Here is a 27,731-nt window from a genome sequence, read left to right on the forward strand (position 1 = left end):
TAATTTTGCTTCAAAAGAGATTTTCTCTTCAAAAGAGTAAACAATGCTGTTAATTGAATGAGATGAATTTACTTCTCACATAATCTTCATGCTTAATTGCGATGGTACAGCTGTGAAATTATTACTTTGTTATTTAATTTCTTTTTTTTAATTTTTTACTTTTGTTTTATACCGAAGTAAAGAAACTAAGTTTGCTTTTTTAAACAGTTTGTTTTTCATTACATTTAGCTAAATTTATGAAAAAACCATTTAGTTGTTGTTTGTTTTTTAACTGAAAAGTATAAAATATTATATATATAATAACTAAGGTAAATCTTTATAATGTAATTTAAATTAATAAAATGCTTTATTAGTAATATTTATTAAACATAATTTGTTTATGTAAAGCTTTGTGTGGCAAACATAAATATAAATTTTTAACTAAACTATTTTTATTTTTGAATAAAAAAAAAACAAAATATAGTTTTGTATATTTATATCTAACTAAATTTGTATGTAATTGTTTTAAAATTAGTTTGATCTTAGCTTATTAACACTATTTTAAATAAATTGACAAGAAAAGTCATATAAAAGCATCAAATGTAAAAGTAAATTTTAAACCTTAATAGATAGGAATAACATTAGACTTTGTTTTAAGTTTTTATAAAATACATATTAAAACTTGAAGCTTATAAATTTTCACTAAAATAAGAAATTACTAAAAAAAACACAGGCTTAATCATTTAGAGAAATTAATAGAAATTAATTAAGTCCAAATTTGGTGCAAATAGATAATTGAATTATAAGTAATTAAAAGTATATAACTAATTTAATTTAAGTATGCAGTATAGCTTTAAATAACCACTACTAATTATACTAAAAAACCTTATATGAATAAGCTAATAATTAAAAATGGTTTAATATACAACCTTTTATAAGTTTATATCTTGCAGCTAACAAACTTTTACTTTTAAGTGAGTTGACCATATATTTTATCTTTAAAATTCAGAACTTTTCATTTTTGTTTTGAAAACTACAAAACCAATTATTTTATTATAGCTGAAGTAAGAAGCCTTTTTTTTTGTTTTTCAAGATAGATGATTATGTTTTAAATTTTTAAAATAGTTTCTTTGTTTATATAGCAACAGTTATGTAATTTATAGTTTAAACTTGTAATATTATTAAAAAACTTGACGAAAGATAAAACAAAACTTCTAGATAAAAACTTATAAGTTATCCAACTATTTTCAAATAAACTCAAAATTTTTTTGACAAAATTTTGAGTTTTGTGTTATATATTTTTGATATTTTTATGAAATAAACAAACATAAATGTATACTTATGATACTAAAATATTTAAATAACCCTTTCACATATAAAAGTTAGACATAAATACTTTTCCTGACAAACACTTTTACAACTAATTTATACTCATCCTCTACTAATTTATTAGAATACAATAGGTAGTAATTAAATGATAAAAACTCTAATTTTTTTTAAATGTTTTAAAACTTCAGTTATTAAAGATAAAAACAACATAGAATTTTATTTCTTTATGATTAAAAATTATGTTTGATCTGGTATATTAGGCTAACTTAACATAATTTTGTTACAAAAATCTTTAAACAATAGTATCAAGTTTTGTAAAATTTCATGAAATATTGGTATGTAAGGCACCCTAAAGTTTAAACAAGTTTGTTTTCAATAACATTGTTATGTGAAAATTAAATCTACTAATAAATAATATTTGCCAAAAATTTTGACAAAACTGTTTACTTGTTTTAAATATTTTTAGTAATACCAAATGCTTTGATTCATGTAAGTTAAATAATATTTTTGTATTAAAATGATAGTATAAATTGATATCAACTATAAGTAAAAAAATAAAGGTAGTTGCTGGGTTCTAACTATATTTTATTATATAATTTACTAAAAAAGGGTATATATATATATATGAATATGTTTAATGATTACAGAAGGTTCTTAGTTAATAATCAGACTTGTTCTTTGAACGAATTAAAAAATTTAAATTAAATTATTTTGAAAAACTTAAGTAAGTTCTTAATCTCTAAATATAATTGTAAATGATAACTAGTATTTAACAACTGTATAACAACATAAATAAATTTTATACTTTTTGGGTTTTTATATCAAAATCTGTAAACTAGCTAAAAATTAACTGATTATAATACTTTTAAGAAAAGTAAGTATTATTTTAACAATACTTAACAAAACTTTTGGTGAAGTTTATTACAATGTTACCATCAAAACTTGTTTATAAGTTAATAATAAAACTCAAAGCAGTGTTTTTAGTGATCTCTGTGTTGATACATAAAAATTAATATATACAACTTTTCCTGTTAAACATTTATTTAGTTGTGACTTGATTTGTAAAAAGCATAAGGAAAAAATACGAATATAAATAGCTAAAATTGAAACATAAAGGAGGAAATAGGAAAGTGATACTTATGGTTTTCATGGTTTATTTTGGCAACAAAAAATTAAAAAAAGAGCATATCTTTTACTTGCAATTAAAGTTAATTTGTCTATTCAAGAATTTAATTTAAAAAGTTTCTAATTGGTTAATACTCTTTAAAACAATAAAGCTTAAAACTGTAAATAAAATGAGTAGTGTGTAGGTCAGGGTTTTTCAAAGTGGTTCATATGGCCCTCTTGGGAGCCATTACAGAAGTTTAGGGGCGATGACTAAAGGGGCCGCAGGGGCGTCATGAAGCCATAGTTTGAAAGTTACACTAGATTTTCTGAATTTGATGGTGAAAAGCACAAAAAAAAAGTCTGAAGTGTATTTTAGGGTAGTTTTTTGAGAAGTCTTGTTAGAGGGGGCCATAGCTTGTTTTTGTTTCTTTAAAGGGGGCCAAAAAAGTTCAGGAAACCCTGGTGTAGATCAATGACCCAAAAGATCTTTGCTCTCTCCAGATTGACCAAAATTGTTAGAGTTCATATATTTCCTTCTCTTTTATATATTTGAATAGTGCTTTATAAACTCAATTTGGAAGTTGTAGTTTGTATTAACATTTGTACATTTTAAAGAACTTATCAGACTTCATACATAATTACTATTGCAGCTAACTATATAACTGAATTAAAATGATAACAAACAAAACAGAATTTTAATTATTAAATGCTAATAACTAACACCTACTAACCCCCATTGACACAAAACACCTCAATAAGAAACCTAGTAATAAAATACCTGAAAGCTGCCACCTAGTGTTAAAAGATGGCGGATTTAGAAGCAGTTCTCGCTGACGTCAGTTACTTGATGGCGATGGAAAAATCTAGAGGAGCTCCTGCAAGAGCGGTGATGAAAAGGATCCCCCTCCCTGATCCGAGGTATTATGACGTCATAACGTACTTTTGGTGGTCTAGAGGAATTTTGTTTAAACCTGCATGTTTTTTTTAGAGATTATACAATGTTGTATGGTATTATAAATATTAAGTTAATTAACATTGTGCTTAAATCAGTGGTATTCACAGTGTGTATATGTCCACATTAATATCCTTATAAATTAATAGTAAAATAAACTGATAATTGATTTTTGAACTATTTTTGTTTCTACTTGCTACCTGTATAGTCTCAAAAAACTCCCTTTGTACAAGTTTGTAGTTCCATGTCCTATACTATATTAGCAGATTTAACTTAAATTGCAATTAAGTTAATAATTTCAAAAACCGAAGCTCCTTTTTACTTATTATGTTAGTAATATTAGTTTATGTATTTTAAAAATGGATGTTTAGTACAAAATTAACTCTCAAATAAGCAATTTATATTTTTTTTACAAATACATATATGATTTATAATTACTACTGCAAATAACAAAACAGTAACTGATTTCGAGATTAAATATAAAATATATATAAAACAAACAAAACAGAATTTTAATTATTAAATGCTAACAACTAATACCTACTAACCCCCATTGACACAAAACACGTCAATAAGAAACCTAGTAATAAAAAACCCTGAAAACTGCCACCTAGTGTTAAAAGATGGCGGATTTAGAAGCAGTCCTCGCCGACGTCAGTTACCTGATGGCGATGGAAAAATCTAGAGGAGCTCCAGCAAGACTCACCATCAAAAAAATTCCCCTTCCTGATCCGAGGTTGTATGACGTCATAATATATTTTTACCCTGTTATATTAAGCTGCGTATAAACTTCTAAAATAAAAACACTGACCTTTTGTGCACGTTCGGGTTTTAATGCAAAATAAAACTTAACTGATATTTTTAGTAAAACATCAACTAATATTTGTGTTTGTGAATGTTAATGAGCATTAGTAATATATGGTGTCGGTAAATATTAGTATTATGTGTGTTAGTAATTATGTTATTAAAAATGTTTTTGTTATGCATATTTATACGCTTATTTATTAATAAGGGTTTTAGAGAAAAAGAAACTTTAAAACTTTTAGTTTAAATTAAGAATGGTTATTTAGAATTTATTTTAATAAAACTAAATTAATTAAGCTTTATTTATTTATCTTTATATAAGTCAAAAAAAGTTCTCATACCTACTATCTAACAAATTTACTATAAAATAAGATAATGAAAACAGTGTTTCAACATTAGTTCATTTAAATATGATTGTTATTCAACTTTTACGTTTTATAAAAAAGTGCTGGTAATTAAGTTTATTTTAATAAAATTATAGAGCTGTAGTTGAAAACAGCTAGCTTATTAATTTTATGATTTATCTAAGTAAACTTAAACTTTTTTAGCTTCCTTTGTTTTAATATAACTGGTATACAATTTAGTTAGTTTTATTCATAGACCTTTATAATTCTAATACATATATTTCTTAACTGATTTTTGTAAATTTTGTTTAGAGGGTTATAAAAACCCAGTGAATTTAACTATGTAATAGTTTTAAAATTGTAAAACTTTAAAACTTGGCTAATATTGCGTAAATCTATTTTGTATTTAATTGTTTTTATTACAGTATTCGGTGTTTGATGAACAAATTTTTGAGTGAAAGAAATCTTTTAACTTTTGAAGAAATATTCAATCAACAAATTGGTTTGTTTAAACTTGACTATTTAAAGTATTTGATTATGAGTTAGTTTAATTTTACCATCATATAGTTATATATCATCATTAGTGATTGGATACAACAACAGCTTTAATAAGTTTAAAAGCGCATTAAAACAAAATTAAATTTTGATTTAGCTTTTTAGATTTAAAAAAGATACAAAGAACTTAAAACAATCTACGCATTTTCAAAGTTTCAAAGGTTTCAAAAGTTTAAAAATTAATTGTTATCTTCAGTTATTATTATGAATATTTAAACTTTAAGTATAAATAATATACAGTTTTACAATATATAAACATGTAACGTTTTATCACTAGAGAATTTCAGAACAAACCTACAAATTTTTTGCATTATTTTAAATCTCACAAAAGTTTTAAAGCTCGATTATAACTTCCGATCCACGAATTTTGACCTTCAAAATTTCTATATTTAGAGCTGGTTACTCTTTTGTTTAAATCTAAGTTACTGATATTGCTAAATCAAAAAAAAAATTTTTAGTTTTTTGAGCAAGTTTTAGGTAGTTTTATGATTTTAAGTGGAAATAAGTTTGTAATTTTTTAAACATTTAATCTGAAGTTTAATAAATATCTGTAATAAACTTATGTCAGGAAGTTTTAAGTATAAATTAACAATTTAGTTATATCTTTAGTTTTTGTTGCTCTTAAGTTATGTTTAGCTGAATATGTGACATTAACATCATTATTTAAGCTTGTTAAAGAAAACTAATTAAAAACAAATCTTAAATATTTCCTTGGTTATCAAAGTTTAAATTAATTTGTAGTATTTTTTCCATAGTTGTTAATATTAACGCATTAAATATAAAATAAATATTTCACCATTAAAAAATTCATTTCAAAAGTAAATTTTAAATTTGTTTTGTATCCGTTTGTTATAGCGACAACTCGTGTTTTCCTTTAAGCTATTATTTTATAACTAATTTAATAAAAATGCATTTTAAGTAAAAAAAAACAGCAAAATTCAACTGATTTTATTTTGTTCAATACTTACATTTTTTAAGAAATACAATTTTAAAATGTTTCTAGATTTTTACCAGTTCCACTGTTAATAGAAAAAAAGAAAAAAAAAAACTAAAATTCTAATTAAAAAAAAAAACTAGTAACTTTAAATAAACTTTAAGTTAAAAAAAATATTTTCTAAAATTAAGTGTTACTTTTACCATTCACCTACTGGCAGTGTTTAAAATTTATAAAAGTTAATTTTTTTTTGTTATTGTGGCTTAGTTTCAATTTATTTAAAGACTAAGTTGTACTACCTCTTTAATATGAACTTTATGCTTATGTTGAAAATAATGTGACACATTTTATTAAGCCTCTGAAGAATTAGAGAACATTTTAATAAATCTTGTTTAATCTTAAAACGTGAGCTAATTAATACATATGGTTTTATTACTCAATTTTCTGCTAAAACAGCAACTATTTTTTATTAACTTTTTAGAAAAATGTTAGTAGTTTTTATGTTTAGCTAAGAATAACTAAAAAAACTTAATTTTAGTGTTAATGTGTAAAATTATAAAAGCAAAATTTAGGGTAAAAAAAAAAGATACATGATAAAATGTTATTTACAATTTAAAGCGAAATTACAAGTTTGTTACTTCGATATTTAAAATTGAAGCTTCAACTTAAACATAAAAATAAGAAAAAAAAAACTGTAAGTCTACATTTAAACATTTGTTTAAAAACATGTAGATAAAGGTATAAGAATTTTCGATGTAAGTTATGAAGTAATAAATAATTTAAGATATTATCGATCAAATTTAATTATTTTCGTGAGCTACATGTAAAAAGTACTGCTTTTTTTCCAATTGCCACAACATATTAACTTTGCATGTATTCTTTTGTTTTTTGTTGAGCTCTCTGTTAAAAGGTGCACATTTTCTTTTTACAAATATTTACATTCTAAAAATCTGCTGCTATTTTTTATCAAATCTTTAGTTTTCTGGCGTCGTAGAAATTACACAAAATTTCCAGTGATTTTTTTTGAAAAAATAAATTTGAGCATAAAATTATGAATATTTCAAATAAAGACGTTTAATCAAAGTTATAAAAAGCTGCGATTTTACAAAAAAGTAAAAAAAAGTTTGACTGTCAACTAAAAAATTGTATATATCTTAAAAGCTGCTCATCATAAAGTAAATGGATACTTTTATTAAACTTTTTAGTATTTTCTTAACTATTAGTTTTAAAAAATCAAGTTACAAAACTCTTTAAACAAAAGTTTCTTTTTCACAGCCTATAATTGATTTGAACGAATAAAAACAAAGTTCCCACAAAAAATATAATATGTAAACAGTTTGCCAATGCACAATGCAGATTTGCAAATATGAACTACGTAGTTATATACGCATTATTAAATAAACAAAATTTATATACGTACCGTAGAAGTACGTAAACAGATGTAAAATTAATTTGTCTGTGTTTTGATTTAACACTTTGTTTATCGTACGTGAAATGTGTTTGTTGAAATTATTTTGATTATGCAAATACAAAAAATAAACTTCAAATCTAATGACTTCTATATCTTAAGATTCTAAGACGTGTTTTGTAATAATAGTTAAATTACGTGTTTAACTGTTTATTTGTGGTAAAATACGTCAAGATTAAAAACAAATTTTTAAAAACAAATAATTCTAAAGCACGCAAATATAAATAAATAAATAAATATATATATAATATTAATTTTCTATTAGATTATAATAGAAAACCGAGTGAAAATTTATTTCGTAAGTAATACTTATATTTTGTAGTGTATTACACACATCAAGTGATCTTGTTATATATTTTCTGTTTTCTAACAAAAAGTTTATAAATTACTTTGAACTTTTAATTAAATATATACTTTTAAAAGTATTATTGTATTAAAAAAATTTTTTGTTTAAATTTCAGTAGCTAAAAAAAGTTATAAAGCTTAAAATTTGTAAGTAAAAAACAGTTTATTAAGTGTTTTGAAACGGTTGGTTGTTTAAACAAAATAAGAACACAAATAAGCATTATATTCAGATTCAAGTAACTAATTTTTATAGGTTACATGTAACAATTTTTTATAACATATATTTTTTCAGGTTACAGATTATTTAAGGAATTCTGCATGGAAACGGATTCCGACATACCCCAATTAACATTTTATGAACAGGTAAATTTTTAAAACATGTGTTGTGATCAAATAAATATTACTATGCATATTATGTTGTTCGATAAAAGTATGAGCTTTTTTTTTTTAACAATTTTTTGTAAAAATATTGTTTTTAACTATTATCACTTCACTTTTACCAGTTATAAAACCACACAAACATTATTATGACGTAACAGATCTTGGTTTATGAGAATATGGACAGAGATGATGAGAAAATTCAGCAAGCCAAAATGATTTACGATAAATTTGTCGTCAATGAAAATATCCATCCCGATAATGTTAGTTAATATAGTAAAATACATAAATTGTAAAACTGTATAATGTAAAAATAAAAACAATTAAAAATAAAAGCTTTCAAACAAAAACGATCAAGTTGGTTGAATAATAAAATTCTACAAACAGATAAAGCTGTTATTATAAATGAATAAAGAATTATTACTTTAACATGAATTACACCGCAGGAAATAATAAATAAAATAAAATTATTTGTTTACAAGCTTATTTGTTATTGGTAGTTTGCTAGAGGCCTGTCAATAAATAAATTGTTGATTAATTATAATTTTTATCGAAACATTGTAAAATTGAATTTTGCCTTAGAAATATGTTTGTCTTATGTTGGTTTAATAAATCAATATGAGTTTGAAATACTTGATTTATAAGTAAATATTAAACCAACATGCGAGTTTTTTGTGCTAATTATTATTAGTGCTGCACTTTTACAACTTGCAAAGTTTAAAGCATAAGTTTCTAATTTGAAGTTTGCTTCCAAGCTGTTTCGTTATTATATGTAACCAGAATCATACGAGTTCACCTCATAAATTTTCATTATGTTTCGAAAATTATTCAAAATAAATTAACTTGAAAAATTATTTGAAAACCTTAGCTGTTTTAGATTAGATATTTTATCTAAACAACAACAAAAAAATTAGCGAAAGTCTACAGAACCGAAGCCTGGACTTTCATATGCCGTGAGACAAGCTCAAGTTAACAAGATTTGATCATACCAATTCGATCATCAGACCACAAGTTTTTGGTAGATGTTAGGTTGTGACTGACTGATGAGTCCTAATCAGAAACCGGTCTTAGTCTACCAAAAGCTTGTGGTCTGATGATCGAGTTGGTATGACCAAACCTTGTAGACTTATAAAATTAACTTAACAAAAGGTAAAATATCACTATTCAAATATTTATGTTTTCATCACTATTATTATTGTTTATTGAACGATAAAAAAGCACTCAAAAAGTTTGGTCTAAGGACCTGGTGTAAAAAGGAGCCTTTTGGTTATCGAGTCGTACACCACATGCTTATAAAATTTCTTACGAGCTATTACACATAGTATTTTTTCTCATTTGAAATTTAAATATTTAAATCTTTAGTAATAAAACAATTATTTAAACGAAAAGAAAAATGAAAGAAAATAATACTAAACGAAAATTAACTAAATTTTGTATTTAATAATGTACTATGAATCTTGTTTAGTAACATAAGTACTATAAATATATATACTGTTTATTGAACGATAAAAAAAAAGTGCTCAAAAAGTTTGGTCTAAGAACCTTGTGTACAAAGAAACCTTTCGGTTATCGAGTCGTACACTCTTATAAAATTTCTATTTACTTACACTTGTTTAGTCGTACACTCTTATAAAATGCTTATAAAATTTCTTACGAGCTATACACATAATTTTTTATAATCTAAAAATTTAAATCTTTAGTAATAAAACAATCAACTAACAAAATGAAAGAAAAGTAGTTTAAAAGTGAAAACTGTAATTTGAGCTTTTACAAATCAATTGTAATTCTATTTAATAACTTTGGTTGATATGTTTAATATTCAATAATATGGTACAACTTTTTCAGATTACTTAAACACAGTAAAAACTGCTGAATTTAATTTTTTTTAACGACTTATTTACAAAAAACAAAAGTACATGATAGACAAATTTAATTCAATATGTTACTCCTTTTAGCCACCAAAATTTATATTAAATTATGATGAATGATTATGTATTTTTTATTTGTACATAGTATATTAACATTATTTTTAAGAACAAATCGTGATATCATACGTTAGGAACAGCTGTATATAAAATTAAACAACATCATTTAGTAATTTACAACATTTATAGTGAAGATGTTTAAAACCACAAATTTATGTTTAAAAATGAAGTAATTTACAAACTGAATTCCTGAGATTTCGCAGAATAGCTTATCTTAAGTATATTATTTTCTATATAAAAAGTGTAATGGTGGAATTGTGTATTGTAAAAAATGATATCAAATTAATTATAAATTGTTAAATATATCTATCGTTTGGATATATTGTAAAAACATGTTACAGTAACTTTGAAAAAAAGTAGCAATCTTTAAATTAATAGCTTAAGTACTAAAAGCTGTTTGTAAGTTTAGTTCTTAAATTTTTATTTCAAAAGTTTATTAATCCACATAATTATATTATAAAATCTTAAATTAAAAATTATAAAAAATTAATAAGCTTACAGTAATTCAATAAATAGATCATATTTAGCTCATACTTAATAATTTAAAATATATACTTTTATTATAGTTCCTACTTTTCTAAACTAATGTAAAAGTGCTGTATAAGAATTTCAATTCAAATTAAAACTTAATATTTACAATAAAAGGTCAAGATTATTCACAATTGTTCTGTTTTATTCTCTTTATATTACCCTGAAAACAACAAAGTTTTGTGAAAATGTCATAACATTTTGCTTTGTAGTAAATCCTGCTTGTAAATATTTTCTCTGTTTTTTTTTGTAGCGTGTTTTTGTGCTCGTTTTTAAGCCTCTTATTTCTATTTTTACTTGTTCTTCCGCTGGCTTTTATTATCATTTTTATTAGACTTAATTCCTAATAATCCCAGAAAATAATGTTGTTTTCCAAATATAAAAGTTTGTATGTGTTTTTTCTACTAAGAGTAAGTAATATTACATTGCACACATATAGAGAGCTCCTTCTGAATAAAAAAACATAATTCAATGTAACTAATACTGCTATTTTCAACCAACTTAAATAAAATTTTAGTGAATATTTTACTAAACTGGTAGTTCTCTGAAAATATACACGTAAAAATAGACGAGTAATCGGAACCCAAATTATAAATTGTTTTAGGGTTTTTTATATTTAAAAAGCTTTAAAAGTATGAATATAACACAATTACCTGTTAGTTGAAAAGCTACATAGTAATTAGTTAAAAAAAAAACACAATTTTATATATTAATCAATTTTAGCTGTTATATCATTACAAATATTTTTTTAGAAGTCATTAGAGTACAGTTCGGGTTAAACTTTTAAAGTTTTGAGAATATTAAAAAAAAATTCTAAGATAAAATTAGAAAATGTAATCTAAAAATACTTTCATAACACATACAAATTGGTATACAACTAAACGTAATTACAGCTAAGATGTAGGAAAATAAAAGTTTCATAAGTTCTTACAGGATCAATTTAGTAATGCATATTATTGATCTGTACAAGGAAATCTACTTATATCCAATTCCCCTGAAAATTTTCAACTTCATCTGCTTAATCCATTAAAACTTTTTTTTTTTATTCTGATAATATACCACAATTAAGAAAACTACTCGAATAGATATTGTATTAGTATAAGAATATAAAAACTTTTTTAGATTTTGCTAAAATCATTTGAATCAACATAAACGAAAGTATAATCTAATAACAATCATTTTTAAGTTGTTAAATCTTTATTTTAAGTGCATGTTTTAAAGCTATTTTAACTTTTTTTTGTTAGTTTTTAATTTTAAGCTGGGTTCAAACTGTTTATATTATTTAAAAACTATCTAAACTTAATAAAAATTTATAAAATAATATACTATTCTCCATAACATAAAATAAAGACCAAAAGTTTTTTACTTATCAAAATCTTTCTAAAAATATACACAGTCTAAAATAAATATTAAAAAAGATTAATAAAATAATAAAGTTTAATATTTACCTAATTACATATATACCACAATATTGATGTATCATTTTTTTAACTTTTAAAGTGTAATTATATTTTTATTATACTATTTAATAAGATATAGTTTAAACCTTGTTAAGATTAACAATTTTCTAATATATACTAAAAGTTTTGCTAAAGTTAGTAATAAAATAGAATTTAAACTAATTAAGTATGTTTTAAAGGGAAAAACTTGTTTGTATCAAAATTTTATATATTTTTTGTGTTTTCAAAATAATATTTTTTCTGTAAAATTCTAAAAAAACTAAAAATATAAAAAATTGCACAAAAAATTCTTTTTTAAGTTAAAAGCGTTTATGACGTATTAGTGACGCGATACATGACAATTCCGGTTTGTTTCCTCGTAAAGTCATGAATTTTCTGTGAATATATTCTTCATGATTAAAAACCTTTACAAAAAATATAACATTTTAACGAAAGTTAAAAAAAAATGTACAATGGTCATAAAGAGAATTAAAAAAAAGTTTAAACCATATAAGAGTGAAAACAAATTGAGTCTTTCAACACATGATTAAGTAAAACACAATACATACATAGGAAAGGATCTTAGCTTATAAATTTTCTACAGGTAGGAATTTAAAAATTTTTAGTCTACGTTTTGTTATACTTCAGGCTAACATTTTGTATCTAGTTCAATAGTTTTTATAGTTTTGCTCTTTGCTTAATTTCTTATAAACTTTTTAAAAGTGTTGCGACTAATCTAAGTGCTTAAACAAATTTAAGAAAACTTAAAAGAAAAAAAACCTTTAAATGAAAAAGTTGTTTTGTAAAGTTTTAAAAAGTGAAACATTTGATTATTTCTAATCAGAAAAATAAGATTTCAAACTCTTTTGTACTTAGAATAAGAAATAAAAACAAAGTTAAGAAGTACTTTAAACTATTAAATCCTAAAGAACGTTTATTAAAATCGCTTATCGATTAAGTATACGGATAAAAAATAGGAAACTATCTAAACTAAAGTATTTTAAAGTACAAAAATAAAAGTTTATTCTATAAATACCAAAACTATCATAAACTTTAAGATATTTTTAAACTCTTACACTTGTAACAAAAATAAAAGTGTAAAATTGTGGTTTTCCATGATGTAAATGAACTTATTTACAACATAGTTTCGATGTATTTTTACTATATCTCAGCTTTATCGTGTATTTAAAAACTTATACAAACAGTTATAATGATAACTGGTGTGTAAAAACACATTAATACAACTATAAACCTTGAAAACGATATAAAAAAGTTTATTTTAGTGGAAATACAAATTCATGCAGCTTAAAGTTTATACAAATACACCCGAGGTTGACAAAACTTCACTGATAACGAAAATAGAACGATTTATTTTTAGATATCCAGTCAATTACCCCTTTTTTTCTTTTTTGTTGCTCAAATTGTTTTTTCTCTGTGTTTTCATTCTTTAAATTGTTTATAACTTGAATTTTTACATATTTTTTTATAAAAAAAAAGGTATTAAAGTTTGTATAAAAGGTTTATAAACAATAAAGTTTATATACTTTTTTGTTAGTGTAAGAACCAACTAAACGAAAATCAAGTAAAAATTTATAGCCAAAGTAAAAACTTTCGAAATATACAAAGTTTTTATTGTTTTATTACTAAAAGTAAATTAACAAATTATTTGTTTATGCCTAGAAAACTTTTACAAAAAAAATTGCCAAAAGAGTTAAATTTCATTATATTGGTAATTAATTCAAAATTATTTGTTTTATATTAAACTGAATTAATATTTTATAGTTAAAAAAGAACTAAGTTTGCAACTATTTTATAAAAAGTTAAGAAAACGTTTTCTGTTGTCGAAATGAATAAACTAATTGTTTCTTTCAACTCATATGTTCTTAAATTAAATTTGACTTTTATTTTTCAACTTAATTTACAACTTTATTTAAAATTTTGAAACTAAAGTTAATATTTTCTGCTTAGAATTGATTATCAGTTTAATTATCTTTGTCTATTTATTTTATGGATAATTTAATTTGTTCAACAGCAAAGGCAAAACCTTAAAAAAAAGATAATTACCAAACATAATTAGTAGTAGTTACTTGGTTTATATTTATTCATGTAAAATTACTTTTCTTTAGTTGGCATCTTTCTCAAAACGAACTTAAGTTTATTAAAAAACCTGTTTACGTTATAATAATCCAATTAAATAGAAAAAATTGATCAAATTATTTCATAGTTTGTTAGTGGTATAACTTTATTTTTTTTAGACTATACTAAAGAATTGTTAAGATTCTATACTTTTTAGTTGAGCTACGATTTTTTAGTTATATATTAAATAAATTTGTTTAAATTTTCAAATAAGCAAACTTATATGCAAAGCATGCGGTTCGATTTGTCGCTTTTGGAATGAAAATACAAAGTATTTTCTTTAACTACACACATATTTTTAGTAAAAGTTTATAAAAAAACAGAAAATTTTGAATTGTTTTACGTTAACTGTATTATTTTTAGTACTAATTAATAGTTTGCTTAATAGAAGTTGTTAAAAACAAACAGCTACTAGCTAGCATACGAGTCGAAAAAGTTATTAAAATATAAAAGTAGTAAACTGTAAGTATCTAATTATTTCTTACTTCTTTTAAAATATTATCGTTTTAAAATGTTAAACAAACTCATAAGTAATCTTATGGTGTGTAAATAATTTATATTTTTGTACGTAAATATACTTAAAAAATGGTAATGTATATTTTTACGAACACATTAACTTATAAAAGGTTAATGTATACAAGGTACTGATAAAACTTATTTATCTATAAAAAATTTCTGATTTTGTTGATCTTTATGCACATATGCTTTAACTAAACTGTACTAAAAAAATATAATGAGTATAATGTACAAAAAAGTATTAAAAACATACTTCATTTTAATAATACAAGTATCAAATAAACCCTAAATATTTTTTAATCAGTAGTTTAATAAAGCTGATGCAAAAAATATTTTTTAGTCAAAAGTAGCTTAACGAAGCTTATGCAAATAAATTTGTTTTTTTATAAAGAAGAAAAAAGGACTATTTATGATATTTATTTAGGCTGTAATAACATGTTAAAATGTTTAAAAAACGACACCCTTTGCGTGAAAAAAAACATTTAATAACAAATAATAATTACATTGGTGAAAAAATAAATCTAACATGCTTTCTCAACATTGAAAATAAAAAGGTGAAAATAAATTTAAAAAGTATATATGTCAAATGGAAACATTAAAGATGGAAAATAAAGTTTAAAAAGTTATGAGACAGATGAAAACCTTATAGGTGTTTCTTCCTGAATGTTTTTGTATTGATTTCTTTGAATTATTCATACATTTTCTTCTAAACTTTATTTCGAATATATATTTATCCGTGTCTTACTGAACAAAAACTATTTGCGTTGTATTGTACTATATTTAAGCCTTGAACTTAAACTAGATAACAATTTTTATTTCGATTTTTTTTTTATACTGAGATCATAAAACTGAGAATGATAGTTGTATTTATGTTTGTGACATCAGTAAAATATTATTAGTGAGCTCTTGAATGATTATTTTTAAACAAAAGTTTACTGACTTCTATTAGTGGTCAAAAACAAGTCAATCACAATACTTAAATTAATTAAACACCAAAAAAAATTAATTTTGTTCCAGGCAAACACATAAAACTTTTTCTGAATAATTCTGCTAAAATGTAAATCCTGTCATAATGTAATTAATAACTGATAATCTATTTTGGCATTATCTATATCAGTGTGACATCACTAAGTTTTAATCATTAAAAATACATGAGGTTGAATTACATACAAAAAGTTTTGAAACTGTTATAGTTTAAAAAATAAAACAAACAATTTACAAAGTTTTGAAACAAATATAAAACGCAATGTTTTGTTTTGATACTAAAAGTTAACTCCAATTAATAGCAGAAATAGTTTCATAAAAAATTGAAAATATTGATAAACTCTGACCCATGATTAACATTATGTTACTGGTGCTGAAGCTTGTTAAACTTAATCCCAAGAGAGTCTACACCGATGTTTTTATGAGAATCTCTACAAGATAAAAACTTCTTAAAAGTCCACAGGGATTTCACTTTTTTGCTCATTTTTTAACGGATTCAATTCATATTTTGATATGTTTCATGTGCTAATATAGTTTTTTTGGTATAGTTTTGTCTGATAATTGTTGTTAAACTTCTTACACGTATTTTGTTTTACAGTTGTGTTCACATCTAACCTTTTTTGTTTTACCTGTAAATTGGTTATGTAATACTACTCTCTGATAAGTATAGTTATTTTATAACTTAATTTTAATAAACTGGGGTATAAGTAAAAATAATATCGAAAAAAAAATGTTCACTGTCTGAGCATAAATGAAATTTGAAATTAATTACTTTTTTCTTTACTTACAACTATTTTACATTGATTAAAATAGAATAAAAAACACTTAAATAATTCCACACTTTGTTGCTACTGTTTTAAAATATTTTCGTTAAGTGTTTTTAATTTTGTACTTCGTTTTGTCATACAAAAGAGTCCAAAATACTTAAAGTCTGAAACAACCTATTTTTATAAGTGAATAAGTTTAAACTACAGTAAACAAACTCAAAGAGTTCATTTTAGTTTTGCAAACACTAAATAAAACACGTTAGCAACATACAAAAAAGATGTCTTCAGAGATCTCATTTTCTTCTTATGACGTAATAATCTTTGTTTAAAGCGTGGAAACAGATTATAGAGTAATTAGCTTACTTACAGATAACAACAAATTTCTGCCTGTTTCCTGCATTGAGGAGAACAACTAAATATCTTACTACTTTTTCTATGAATTTATTAGAAGCGTGTGACAAACTTATCTACTAGTTTTCAATTAAATTTTTTCTAAAGTTTTCACTTTTAAGAATGAAATGTGTTAAACAGTAAATAAAACACTCACAAAATCTTAAAAAATACCAAAAACATTTACTACAAAACAAAACTAAAACATAAATAGTATTTTATGGTAAAAATAAATTCGTTTTAATACTTTATAAATATATTAAGACTAATACCTGAACATAGTTTTAAAGTTTTTAAAAGGATTCCTAAAAACAAGAAAAAATTGTTTAATATAAGTTGCGGTAAAAACTTTTATCTGCAGTATTATGACATCACACTTGCTGTTGATGACGAATTTGTTTCGTTTGTTACGTCATAATTTAATAAGTTGAGTCATTGCATCAACTTGCTTGTTTCGTTTTGCAGAATATTAAATTTATTATTGATGTTGCTTTCGAATTTTTGAAACATTTTATAAATGTAGAAAGTTTTTTTTTAATGTTTTCTACAAGAAAAGACGAAATTTTAGTTTTTTTAAACTTTTTAATTGGAATATATGTTTGTTTAATTTTATTTAATTCTTGTTTTCTAGTTTTTGATATAATTTTTACAGGAATTTACTCAAACCGCTGTGGATATGATTAGTGAGAAAATTTTGAACAGTGAATACCCGACCGACCTTTTCAAGGTGATATCTTAATCAAATTTTATTTATTTTGAAAGAAAAGAAAACTAAATTAAAAGTATATTAAAAAAAAAAGACGTTTAAAAATAAATGTTAAAAAAAACTATAACAAAATATTAAGATGAAATATTATTTAAACTATACATTATGTTTAATAGGTCTAAATAACAAAAAGTACATAAAGTTTGTTTTTAAAATTGTCTACATTTAAATTGAGCTAAAAAGTGTTTTACATTAGAATAAAAAAAATATTGGTTTAGTTAAACCTTTACTAAACCTAATGCATGTTTATGTCTTTAGTTACATTAAAAATGTATTAATGAGTGCTTTTAGAATTAGTAACAAAGTACAGTTGCAAAAGATTATAATACAAAACAATGTTACCTTTGAGATTAATTTAAACTTAAAACGAATAAGGATTCCTATATATATAAATAAATATATAAAACGACATATGGTATACATATAAACATATTTAATTTAGCTTGTATTAAAAGTTAAATAAGGAATTTAAAGGGATTTTCAATCCTTATTTATAAAAAAAAATTAATTTTTTATATAAACGCAAATGGGTTTAAAACTGTACAAATTTCAATCCAATGCTACCATACTTTACTTAAAATTTCTCACATAATCAGATTATAAGGTCAAAGTTTCATTTTAATTCAACGAAAGTCTTTTTAAGAGTATATTGATATAAATTATTAATAAAGATTTTGCTTCAACTTTTTAGTTATGCAAACTAAGAAAGTATATTTAAATTTAAACATAAGTTTCAATTGAATAGTTTAAGCAAGTTTTAGTTTTTTAAAGTATCACAAGTACTAAAAATATGTACAAAAAAAAGCTTTAAACACACTAAAAGCATTTTTGTGGTTAAAGTTTTTCAATTTTTATATTACTAAGAAACATCTATTTTTTTCCTTAAAAGTACCACAAAATGATATATGACTGAAAATAATCTTTAAAATCTTATGTAGGTCAGTTTTTTTAAAGAAGATAAAGTAATACATGCTTGTAGTTTAAACTCGAAGAAAAATATTATATTTCGATATTATACCGTACTGTCAATCGAAATAATTCACATTATATTATAAGCACCAGTAAAAGTATTATTAGAGAATTGGTGGACTAAAAAGTCATAATAAAGTATAGTCGTTGATTTTATTTTCAACTAAAAAGATGCTAAATCTTAAGTAAAGGTATGATTCCAATAAGTTTAACAATATTTGTAGAATATATACTTAGAGTTCAATTAATATAAGAAAAAATCAGTTTAAAAAAAAATAATGTATACATGATCTAAATTATTTAAATAATGTATGAAATTTAAACAATATATGCTTATGTAAAATAAGAAATGTTTAGAAAAATATTCAAAAGTCGACAGCATAAATAAATAATTTTTACGCTGAAATCTTATGAGTGTTTGTGTTATATACAAAAGTAAAGCGTATGCTTAATAATATTTAAATTTATTAAGTTTCTAAAACTTTTATAGGTTTTTTAAATATATTGTCAGCGTTAGAAGTATTATCAAGTTAAGTATGCTTATTTTAAACTATGATAGTTGAATATTATCACTAAGTTTAATAAACTGTAGTGTATAAATAAGTTATTCTCACATTTTTTCAATACTTAATTTAATTAGTATTATAAATTTCAAAATAGTTATACAATATTTAAAAACAGAAAATGGAAACTTATTCTTTCGAAGTATTTTATATGCAAAAATATTAATTGTTTTCAAATAATTAAAATTATAAAGCATCTGCATGCGTTATAAAAGGTATGTATCAATAATAAATCAAACAAAACTTCTTGAACATACTTAAAGGTAAAAATTTAGAACACTATTTTAGTTTACGCGGGTAATAAATGTTTCTTGAATACTATTTAAGTTTTTTTATTGGTTCATTTTTTATTATAAAATTTTTAGGCATAAATTAGTTTCTGATAAAAAAGAATTAAAACAGGCAGTTTTGTATCAATTTGTTTTCCATGAAAAAACTAATATTTGTAACAAGAAATAAAAAAATTAAAAATGAATTTGTTACTTTATCCAAGAAATGATAAAAAACCTAGACAACGTATATTAAACTTTATATTAATTAGAAGTGACAATAATGAAAAAAAAAAAAAACTAAAATTTCCAAAAAAAAATCTGAAATTTGTTTAAGCAACTAATTTGTTTTACATTAACCGAAATTAAATATAAAAGTGGCTCTTCTAAAAGTTTAAATTAAAATAATTATCTGTTTGACTAGCTGTTGTTGTCAAACTATAATTAAAGTTTTATATGAGTTTAAACAACAGTCAGACTAAGAATAGTTTTCAAGTTTAAAAATAATACTTATAAACTTGAATTAAAATAATATAATACGAAATTTCAAATAAGATTAGCAATTTTACATAAAGTTTCGTAAGCGACTACTGAGACGGAATTAAAGGTTTTTTGAATTACGTGTCTCTGTTTTAATCTTGTATTGATTATCATTATATAAAGGCCTACAAATGACAAAACTTTACAGTCTGATCTATTTGCCGTGCAACACTAATTCAAATAAAAATCACGATATAGAATTTATAACTATTACTAAGTTGAAATGTCCTCTACATATTTCAATAAAATAAAAAGTATTTTGTTAACATAAGTCTTAATCAGAATATAAACTATAAGTAAAAAATTAAAAACACACGTTTAAGGTTTAAGTTACTACTTTTTAACAAGTTTATAGAGCACTAAATGTTGTTAATTAAAAAAGTTTAAATGTTTAAATCTTTATAAAAAAAATAATTGTTGATTCTTCACAAAATAACTTATTATTTTAATCGACAATACTTTATTTTGTACTTTACTGTAATAGGTATTCGAAAAAGTAAGTCTATTTTACCATTATAACTATTTTAAAACAAAATAAGATTTTTCAAGAGTCCCTTAAATTTTTGCATAGTTTTACAAGAACGAAAGTAAAGATTCAAATCAGCTAAAGTTTTTATAAAACTATAAATTATTTTTACTTAGCATTTATACTTTGTTTTTTAATTATGAAAATTTCTTTTAGGTTTATGACTCAGTTATTCGATCGAGTCTTGAAAAGAACTACTTTCACCGATTCCTTGTCAGGTAAAACTTACATTTATAACAAACTAAATAAAAGTTGTTCTTCGTAAAACCAGCACTACTTATAAATACATAATCACATTGCAAGTTAAAGACTTAAACGTTTTATAAAATATTCTAAACTGCATAATTTCTTTACTTAAACCTACCAAAACTTAATTTGCCGAGACTTGAGTTTTAATCTTTAATTAAAATAAAATCGATGAAAGTATAAATATCTTTTAAAAGTATATCGACTTAAGCCCATGAAGACTAAATTTTTTATACAAGTCTTTATCAAAGAGTAGCTAAATGTCTAAAATTTCATTAAATATAAAAATGATTACACAAGTATCTTGAGAATTTAGATAATAAGTAACTAAAACGTATATTCAAAATCACCATTAGTCATTTTTGAAAAACAATTAAAGTAGAGCAAATTAGTAAGAAGAAGGACTTATTTAAAATGACAATTTATAAATGACCATTGTAGAAATGACACGTTGATTTGAAATTGCTAATCTAATATGAATATTTACAATTTAGATCTGGTTATCACTTAAATTGTGTGAATTTTATTATTAGTACTTATCACTTAGAACAATTTTTAAATTTTTATACTTTACTTGAAATTAACGGTAATGAATCATAGAATAAAGTTAAACTAATAAATAAAAACTTATAAAGTGTGTTATTATTTTGTATAATTTGGTTTAAAATAAGTTTAAATTTTAGAAAAGTATCACACAATTTTGATAACTTAATAATTAGTTAGTAACAATATACTTATTCTAAACTAAATAGTGTACATTTTCTAATCAAACACTACTTTAAAAATAGACTCAAAATAAGTTGCACCCTAGGAAAAATATATGTTTAAAAAACGCTTTTTTTAGTTGAAGTTAATCAGTATGTCTTTTTACGAAAAAGTTATACTGAAAGTTGATTCAAAGATACAAACTAAAATAACTTTTAAGTTTACATTTAAACTACCAATGTTTTATTAGCAGTAAGTTTTGTCCAACAATTTGATCAAAGTTATTATAAGTTTTTATATTTTGTTTTATTTAGATAACCTGTTTGTTTTGCAATAAATAAATACTTAGTATAAAATAGTTAACGTTATTAAATAAAAAACTTATTTAGTTATTTTGAGTTATATGATAAAAACTGTTTTAGATAACATGATAAGTTTATATAGGTAATAATATTATATAAACTATCAGTACTTAAATATTGAAACCGTTACGAATGTTAATTATGAGTGAACTTCATATTTAAAATAAGCTCGATACAAATGAATAATTAAACGTTTGAAGTTGAAAACTTTATTAAAACTTGCAGCTTCAAATCAATACTGTTTTTCCCTTTTATAAGTACATATGAAACTTTTATTTCAATTTCCATCATATTAATCAATATTTTTCATTAAGCTTCCGTACTTAAGATAAATTTTTTGATTATATTTTCTATTTTTTGTTGTATGCCTTTTAATGGTTTTTAAACGAATATTTATTATACTAAGACTTACTGCTTAATGTTGTTCGAAAAATTTTGAAAAAATGTTTGATAACTTTAACTAACTTCAGGAAATAAAAATACTGAAAAAATTGATGTTATTTTCTTATATAATACTATTTAAATATTACATATAGTAGTTCTATTTAAGTGATTAATATAAGGTAAAATCAGTAATAGTTTAATATGAGTGTTATGCCCTAGTAAACTTTTTAATATTCAAAAAAACGTTATATAATCTCTCTGTTTTTAATTTAATTTGAACAAAGCCACTCTTTTCTGTTATTTTCTAAAGTTTTGATATTTAATGTATGTCAACAGACTTTTTAATAAAATAGTTTAATAAGAAAGTTTAAAGCTATATTTATTTAAAAAACTAAAAATTATTAAAATTAAAAGTTTTTGCGTAACAAATTATCATACACATAAATTTCGGCCAAAGTTTAATATCTTTTATCAGGCTTTGGTGCCAGAAAACATTTTATTGCTTATTAAATAGTGTAATTGTTTTCAACAAGTTACTAGGTAAGTGTGAGAAATTTATCTAGGTTAAGTTGTTACATAGGTCTGTAGTATGATTTGTGTCATAAATCAACAACAAATTAACCTACTTACACTTTAACTGTACATTCAATTAAAATGTTGCTTCAAATTAGGAATTAATTTTCTTGTATGTATCAATTACCATAATCTATTTTAATAACTATTTTAAGTGTAAAATTGTAAACAGTTAGTATAGTTTAGTGTGTATAGCTTTGTGAAAAACAGTAAATGTTGATTAGTACAAAGTAAAAGGTTATACAAAATGCTTTTTAAAGCAAATTGATATTGCAAAACAAAATAAAATATTTTAAGAATTGTAAATAACTGCGCAGGACTTTCCAAATCTTAAAAATTTACTTTTTGCAAAAAAAAACACAAATTTTAACTTTTTATAGAACTTTGAATGCTTTTAAATTTTTCAGTTTTAATTTTATAGAAATTATTTTTAACCTTTAACTTATAGAACTTGACATTTTCGTCGATATTAATTTTGTTGTTTATCTTTTTGTAATTTTAAAACATTTGTTTTTATCCGTTTGGTATTTTGGTTTCCTTTAATAACATTTAAAGTTATAAAAGGTTAAGAACTGATGCTATGAAACAAATGTTACTAAAACTAGATTTAAATATACTATGTAAATAAAACTAATTCTAAATAAGTATTAAAATTAAATTAACTTATTCTATTACTTCAATAAAAGAAATCAGCTAAAATAAATTTTACATTAATACAACAGTTTACATCTTAATTTTTTATAGTTATATATTTATATTTATACAGTTATTAAAACATATAAAATATTTTATGTTACTACAAATATACTTGAATAGTGTTATTATTGATTCTATTCAAATTTTAATATTTCAGTGAGAAATTTACGAGATATCTTCAGTGGAAATTAGTTGAGTTAAGTATGCATGTTAGTTTATAGTTCTTGTTTTAAATAAAAAACTACTGTAGTGTAAAAAGTTTATTTAACTTAAAATTTTAAAATTTATGTTTATAAACGTTATTAAATTTTAATGTATAAAAATATTTTGTTTTTATGTTATTAAACTCAAGCGTATAATTTTTTTTTATTGCCAGCTTAACGTTATTTTTTACGTACTTTTTTTATTGAAATTGTGTGAAATTCAGTAAGAGGATATCGTATACGTTTATTTGTCTATAAATTAGTAATACCTAAAATTAGTTAAAACAGTGTAAAGTATTTGAAATTTTTATCTGAAAATATTTTAAAAACATTTAAATGCTGCCCTGGTAAATTATTATTTTTTAAGTATGTAAACTTGAAATTAGTTTAAACGTTTGAACAACTGTTATGACTAAAATATATTTCCATGTGATAATTTTACACTGCACCACATATTTTTACTAATACAAAAAACTAAAAAGTTATTTATTCTACGTTTGGATAAAATTGTTTAATACTAAACATTTTTAAACTATATGCACATATTTTCAAGTATTCTATTTTCAAAATAAGTTTTTTTTATTAACTAAATAAATTACCAATAACAATAAAAATACTTTGTTTTCTATTTTAGCTGACCACAAATCATTTAATTTCAACAGAATATATGTAGTAAATGATAGATAATGAAATTTAATGTCTATATATATATTATCGAAATAATTTATTAAATAACGTAAATTTAATAGTTTATATAACACTTGAGCTGGCTATGAACGATTTTAGACGTTCACGAAATTATTGGAAAATTTATTTAAATACTTTAAATAAAGTTTTTATATACTAATTTTTTCAGCTTGTTATGAACGACTTTAGTGTTCACAGAATCGTTAGAAGAAACAATTAAATATAAAATATTTGAAAATAATATTTATGATAACTATTTCAGCTCACAATGAACGACTTTAGTGTTCACAGAATCGTTAGAAGAAACAATTAAATATAAAATATTTGATAATAATATTTATGATAATTATTTCAGCTCACAATAAACGACTTTAGTGTCCACAGAATCATTGGAAGAAACAATTAAATATAAAATATTTGATAATAATATTTATATATTTCAGCTCACAATGAACGACTTTAGTGTCCACAGAATCATTGGAAGAAGCAATTAAATATAAAATATTTGATAATAATATTTATGATAATTATTTCAGCTCACAATGAACGACTTTAGTGTCCACAGAATCATTGGAAGAGGTGGGTTCGGTGAAGTTTATGGATGTAGAAAAGCAGATACCGGTACAATGTAAGTATTATGAATCAAATTATGTTTTTTAAGATGTTGGTAAATAAATATATAACAAACTTTTTATAAGGTTAGTCGACAAAAAACATTTTTTAACAATTTTAGCTGACAAATAAAATAGTACTTGCTACAATGTTAATAACATATTAGACAAAACTTGGCACAGTGTTAGTGAAAAAAAAATTAAATATATAGATTTATATTTTTATTACATTGTTAGTGATAAACCATTTTGTATTGTAATATAATGCTACTAATGGATAATTTTAATTGTTTGTTTTGTGTAAGGGTGTTTTATTCTTACTGTAAAACAATATATATTAATAAACATGTTGTAAAAAAATTAAAGTAGAATATTTATGTAGCTGGAAACAAAGTTGGCAGTATTTTCTTAGAAGTCATTGACGTAGTTTAATTTTGATTTTATCTTTATTTTTTATTAATAATGCAAAACATATTCACCTATTAAAAAAACATCTTAATTACTTCTCATAAACAGTTATTGAAACTAGTATAGTATGTCTACAACAATTATATTTGGCTGAAGTTTAAGCTAGTTCACTTAAACTCTAAAATTTAACAAAAACTAAATTATTACTTTACTAATTTCAAATTGTATTTGTTTATTAGGCCAAAAAGTAACATATTAAAAAACATTTTTGTGGTTTGAAAGTGGGTCTTAATGACTTGTTGTATACGTCATAATGTTTATGAATTTATTTAAGTTTAATTGTCCTCGTAAGTTTATCAGGTTAAAGTGTTTACAGTATTCTTATAAAAAATAAACAGATTTTAACTTTGTCTATAATTTTGATAAAGCTAAAAGTTAAGCTAATAGGAAAGTCGGTCCAGTACTTTTAATTAGAATAAATTAGTTTTTTATTGATTTTGTACAAAGTAAAAATAGTTTATTAAAATAGACGTAGAAGTAGTAATTCATTTATTTTCTAACTATATCAATTCAACTGTTCTTTTAAATTATGTCGGTAGTTTTTGCTTTAACACTTATATTCTGCTGGTTAGAAGTTTTTCTTAAAATACGTATTTTGAATTAATTTTAATAGTCAAATTAATATTAAAAAATTTAAACAATATACGTAGATCCAATTAATTTCTTTTAATAAAATTTTTAATTATTCAATTACATGCTTTATTTTTGTTTCTGTGATAAAAAGCTCCAAACAAAAGTTACTTTTAAATAGATATTCCTTGCAAAAATAATGTAAATCAACAAAAAGTATACCAAAATTAGTATCAAAATATATCAATTTAGAGAATATATATAGTTAGCTAAACACTCATTATATTAAATCATGTTTTTTATGTTTTATTTACAAACTTAGGTTTAGTTTATACTATATACTATATGAAAACAGCTAGATATTGTTTTATGTTAATTTTTTAATTTTACTTAAATAGTTATAAATTTAAACATATAAAACATACAGGTATGCCATGAAATGTTTGTACAAAAAAAGAATAAAACTTAAGAAAGGGGAAAGCTTAGCACTCAATGAAAGATGTATGCTGCAAAGAGTAAGTGAATTTTGAAATATTTATTTAACATTTGATTATCAAAATTTATAACAAATTAGAAAAATATATATACATTACTCATACACATTAAATAGTATTTTATCATAAGAATTTAAAATATTAAAGTTGTTTAAGTTTCTAAGAAAATGTTTTCGTTTATATCTTTGTTTTATTTTTTACCCATCATTGTTTTTTTTCCAATTTGATTAAACACTATACAGAATTTGTTGAACTGTTAGTTTTTTAACAAAACAATAGTTTATTGTAGTACGCATCAACTTTGTAATAGTTTATTTTGATATATTGTTCTAAAAGTATCAGTATACCTCATTATTAGACTATGCTTATTTTTATCCAAATTATGCTTTTGTTCTATTTTGAATATTTCATATTTAACTGTAGCAAAAACTGTTATTTGTTTTAAAAGTTTTTGTGAATTAAAAAACCGTAATTTTAAATATTAAAATTTTTGTGGTTAACTTCTTTTCCGTTTAAAAACAGTTTATGCAATCATATAGTTATTTAATTTGAATATATCTTGATGGTTTTCAGTTCTTATTAAAAAAAACATACACCTTTAGTTATTTTTTCTAGTTTTTGCAATTATTAAAGTTTGTTTAAGTGTAAACATTTCAACAAATTTACAAAGTACTTGGATAACTTTTGTTAAACTCTAGTAATTTTCTCTATTCTTTATATGTAAACTCAAAATAAATTTAAATGAACTAAGTTTATTTTTTCTGTAATTTGTAAATCCATCTACCAAAATTCTTTCATTGCAGCTCAAAAATTATTAAAACGGTTTCAAAAGTTCAAACACATAAATAAAAAATTAATTGAAAAAATTAATAAAGATAAGTTTAAGTTTTTATTTGTATACTTTTAATAAACATTTAGTTAAAAAAAAACCTTAAGCAGAATTCATAACATTCAAACGTAATAAGTTTTTTGCAACTTTAAACATTCGAAATTAAAAACAGAGTACCAAAATACTTTTTAGAGCCACTAAAAAGGCATTATCATTAATACAAAACCTTTAATTAATTAATTTTACTTTTCATCTTGTACTTTTGTAGTTATTTTCTCTTTTTTCACTGAGAAATCAATAAATGTCCTTGTAAGAAAGTTGTAATTTCGC

At 22.5% G+C, this 27,731-nt stretch overlaps 1 protein-coding gene across 3 annotated transcripts in view; it reads left to right on the plus strand.

The window, feature by feature from the left end:
- Positions 1–3,110: 3,110 nt before the first annotated feature.
- Positions 3,111–27,731, plus strand: part of LOC145840324 (G protein-coupled receptor kinase 3-like) — a 40,158-nt gene continuing 15,537 nt past the window's right edge. For 2 of the 3 annotated variants that reach the window (XM_082947545.1, XM_082947547.1), the window contains exons 1-9: positions 3,885–4,103; positions 4,941–5,017; positions 8,110–8,180; positions 8,357–8,458; positions 17,593–17,667; positions 20,730–20,791; positions 23,697–23,748; positions 24,966–25,057; positions 26,506–26,593. In XM_082947545.1, the coding sequence (XP_082803671.1) occupies positions 3,991–4,103; positions 4,941–5,017; positions 8,110–8,180; positions 8,357–8,458; positions 17,593–17,667; positions 20,730–20,791; positions 23,697–23,748; positions 24,966–25,057; positions 26,506–26,593 (732 nt within the window). In that variant the 5' untranslated portion in view covers positions 3,885–3,990. Of the gene's footprint in view, positions 3,334–3,884; positions 4,104–4,940; positions 5,018–8,109; positions 8,181–8,356; positions 8,459–17,592; positions 17,668–20,729; positions 20,792–23,696; positions 23,749–24,965; positions 25,058–26,505; positions 26,594–27,731 lie in introns of those variants that run through there. The other variant, XM_082947546.1, reaches the window with a different exon arrangement.

Source organism: Thalia democratica, chromosome 7 (assembly GCF_965202585.1).
Source record: "Thalia democratica chromosome 7, ktThaDemo2.hap1.1, whole genome shotgun sequence".
Classification (NCBI taxonomy): Eukaryota; Metazoa; Chordata; class Thaliacea; order Salpida; family Salpidae; genus Thalia; species Thalia democratica.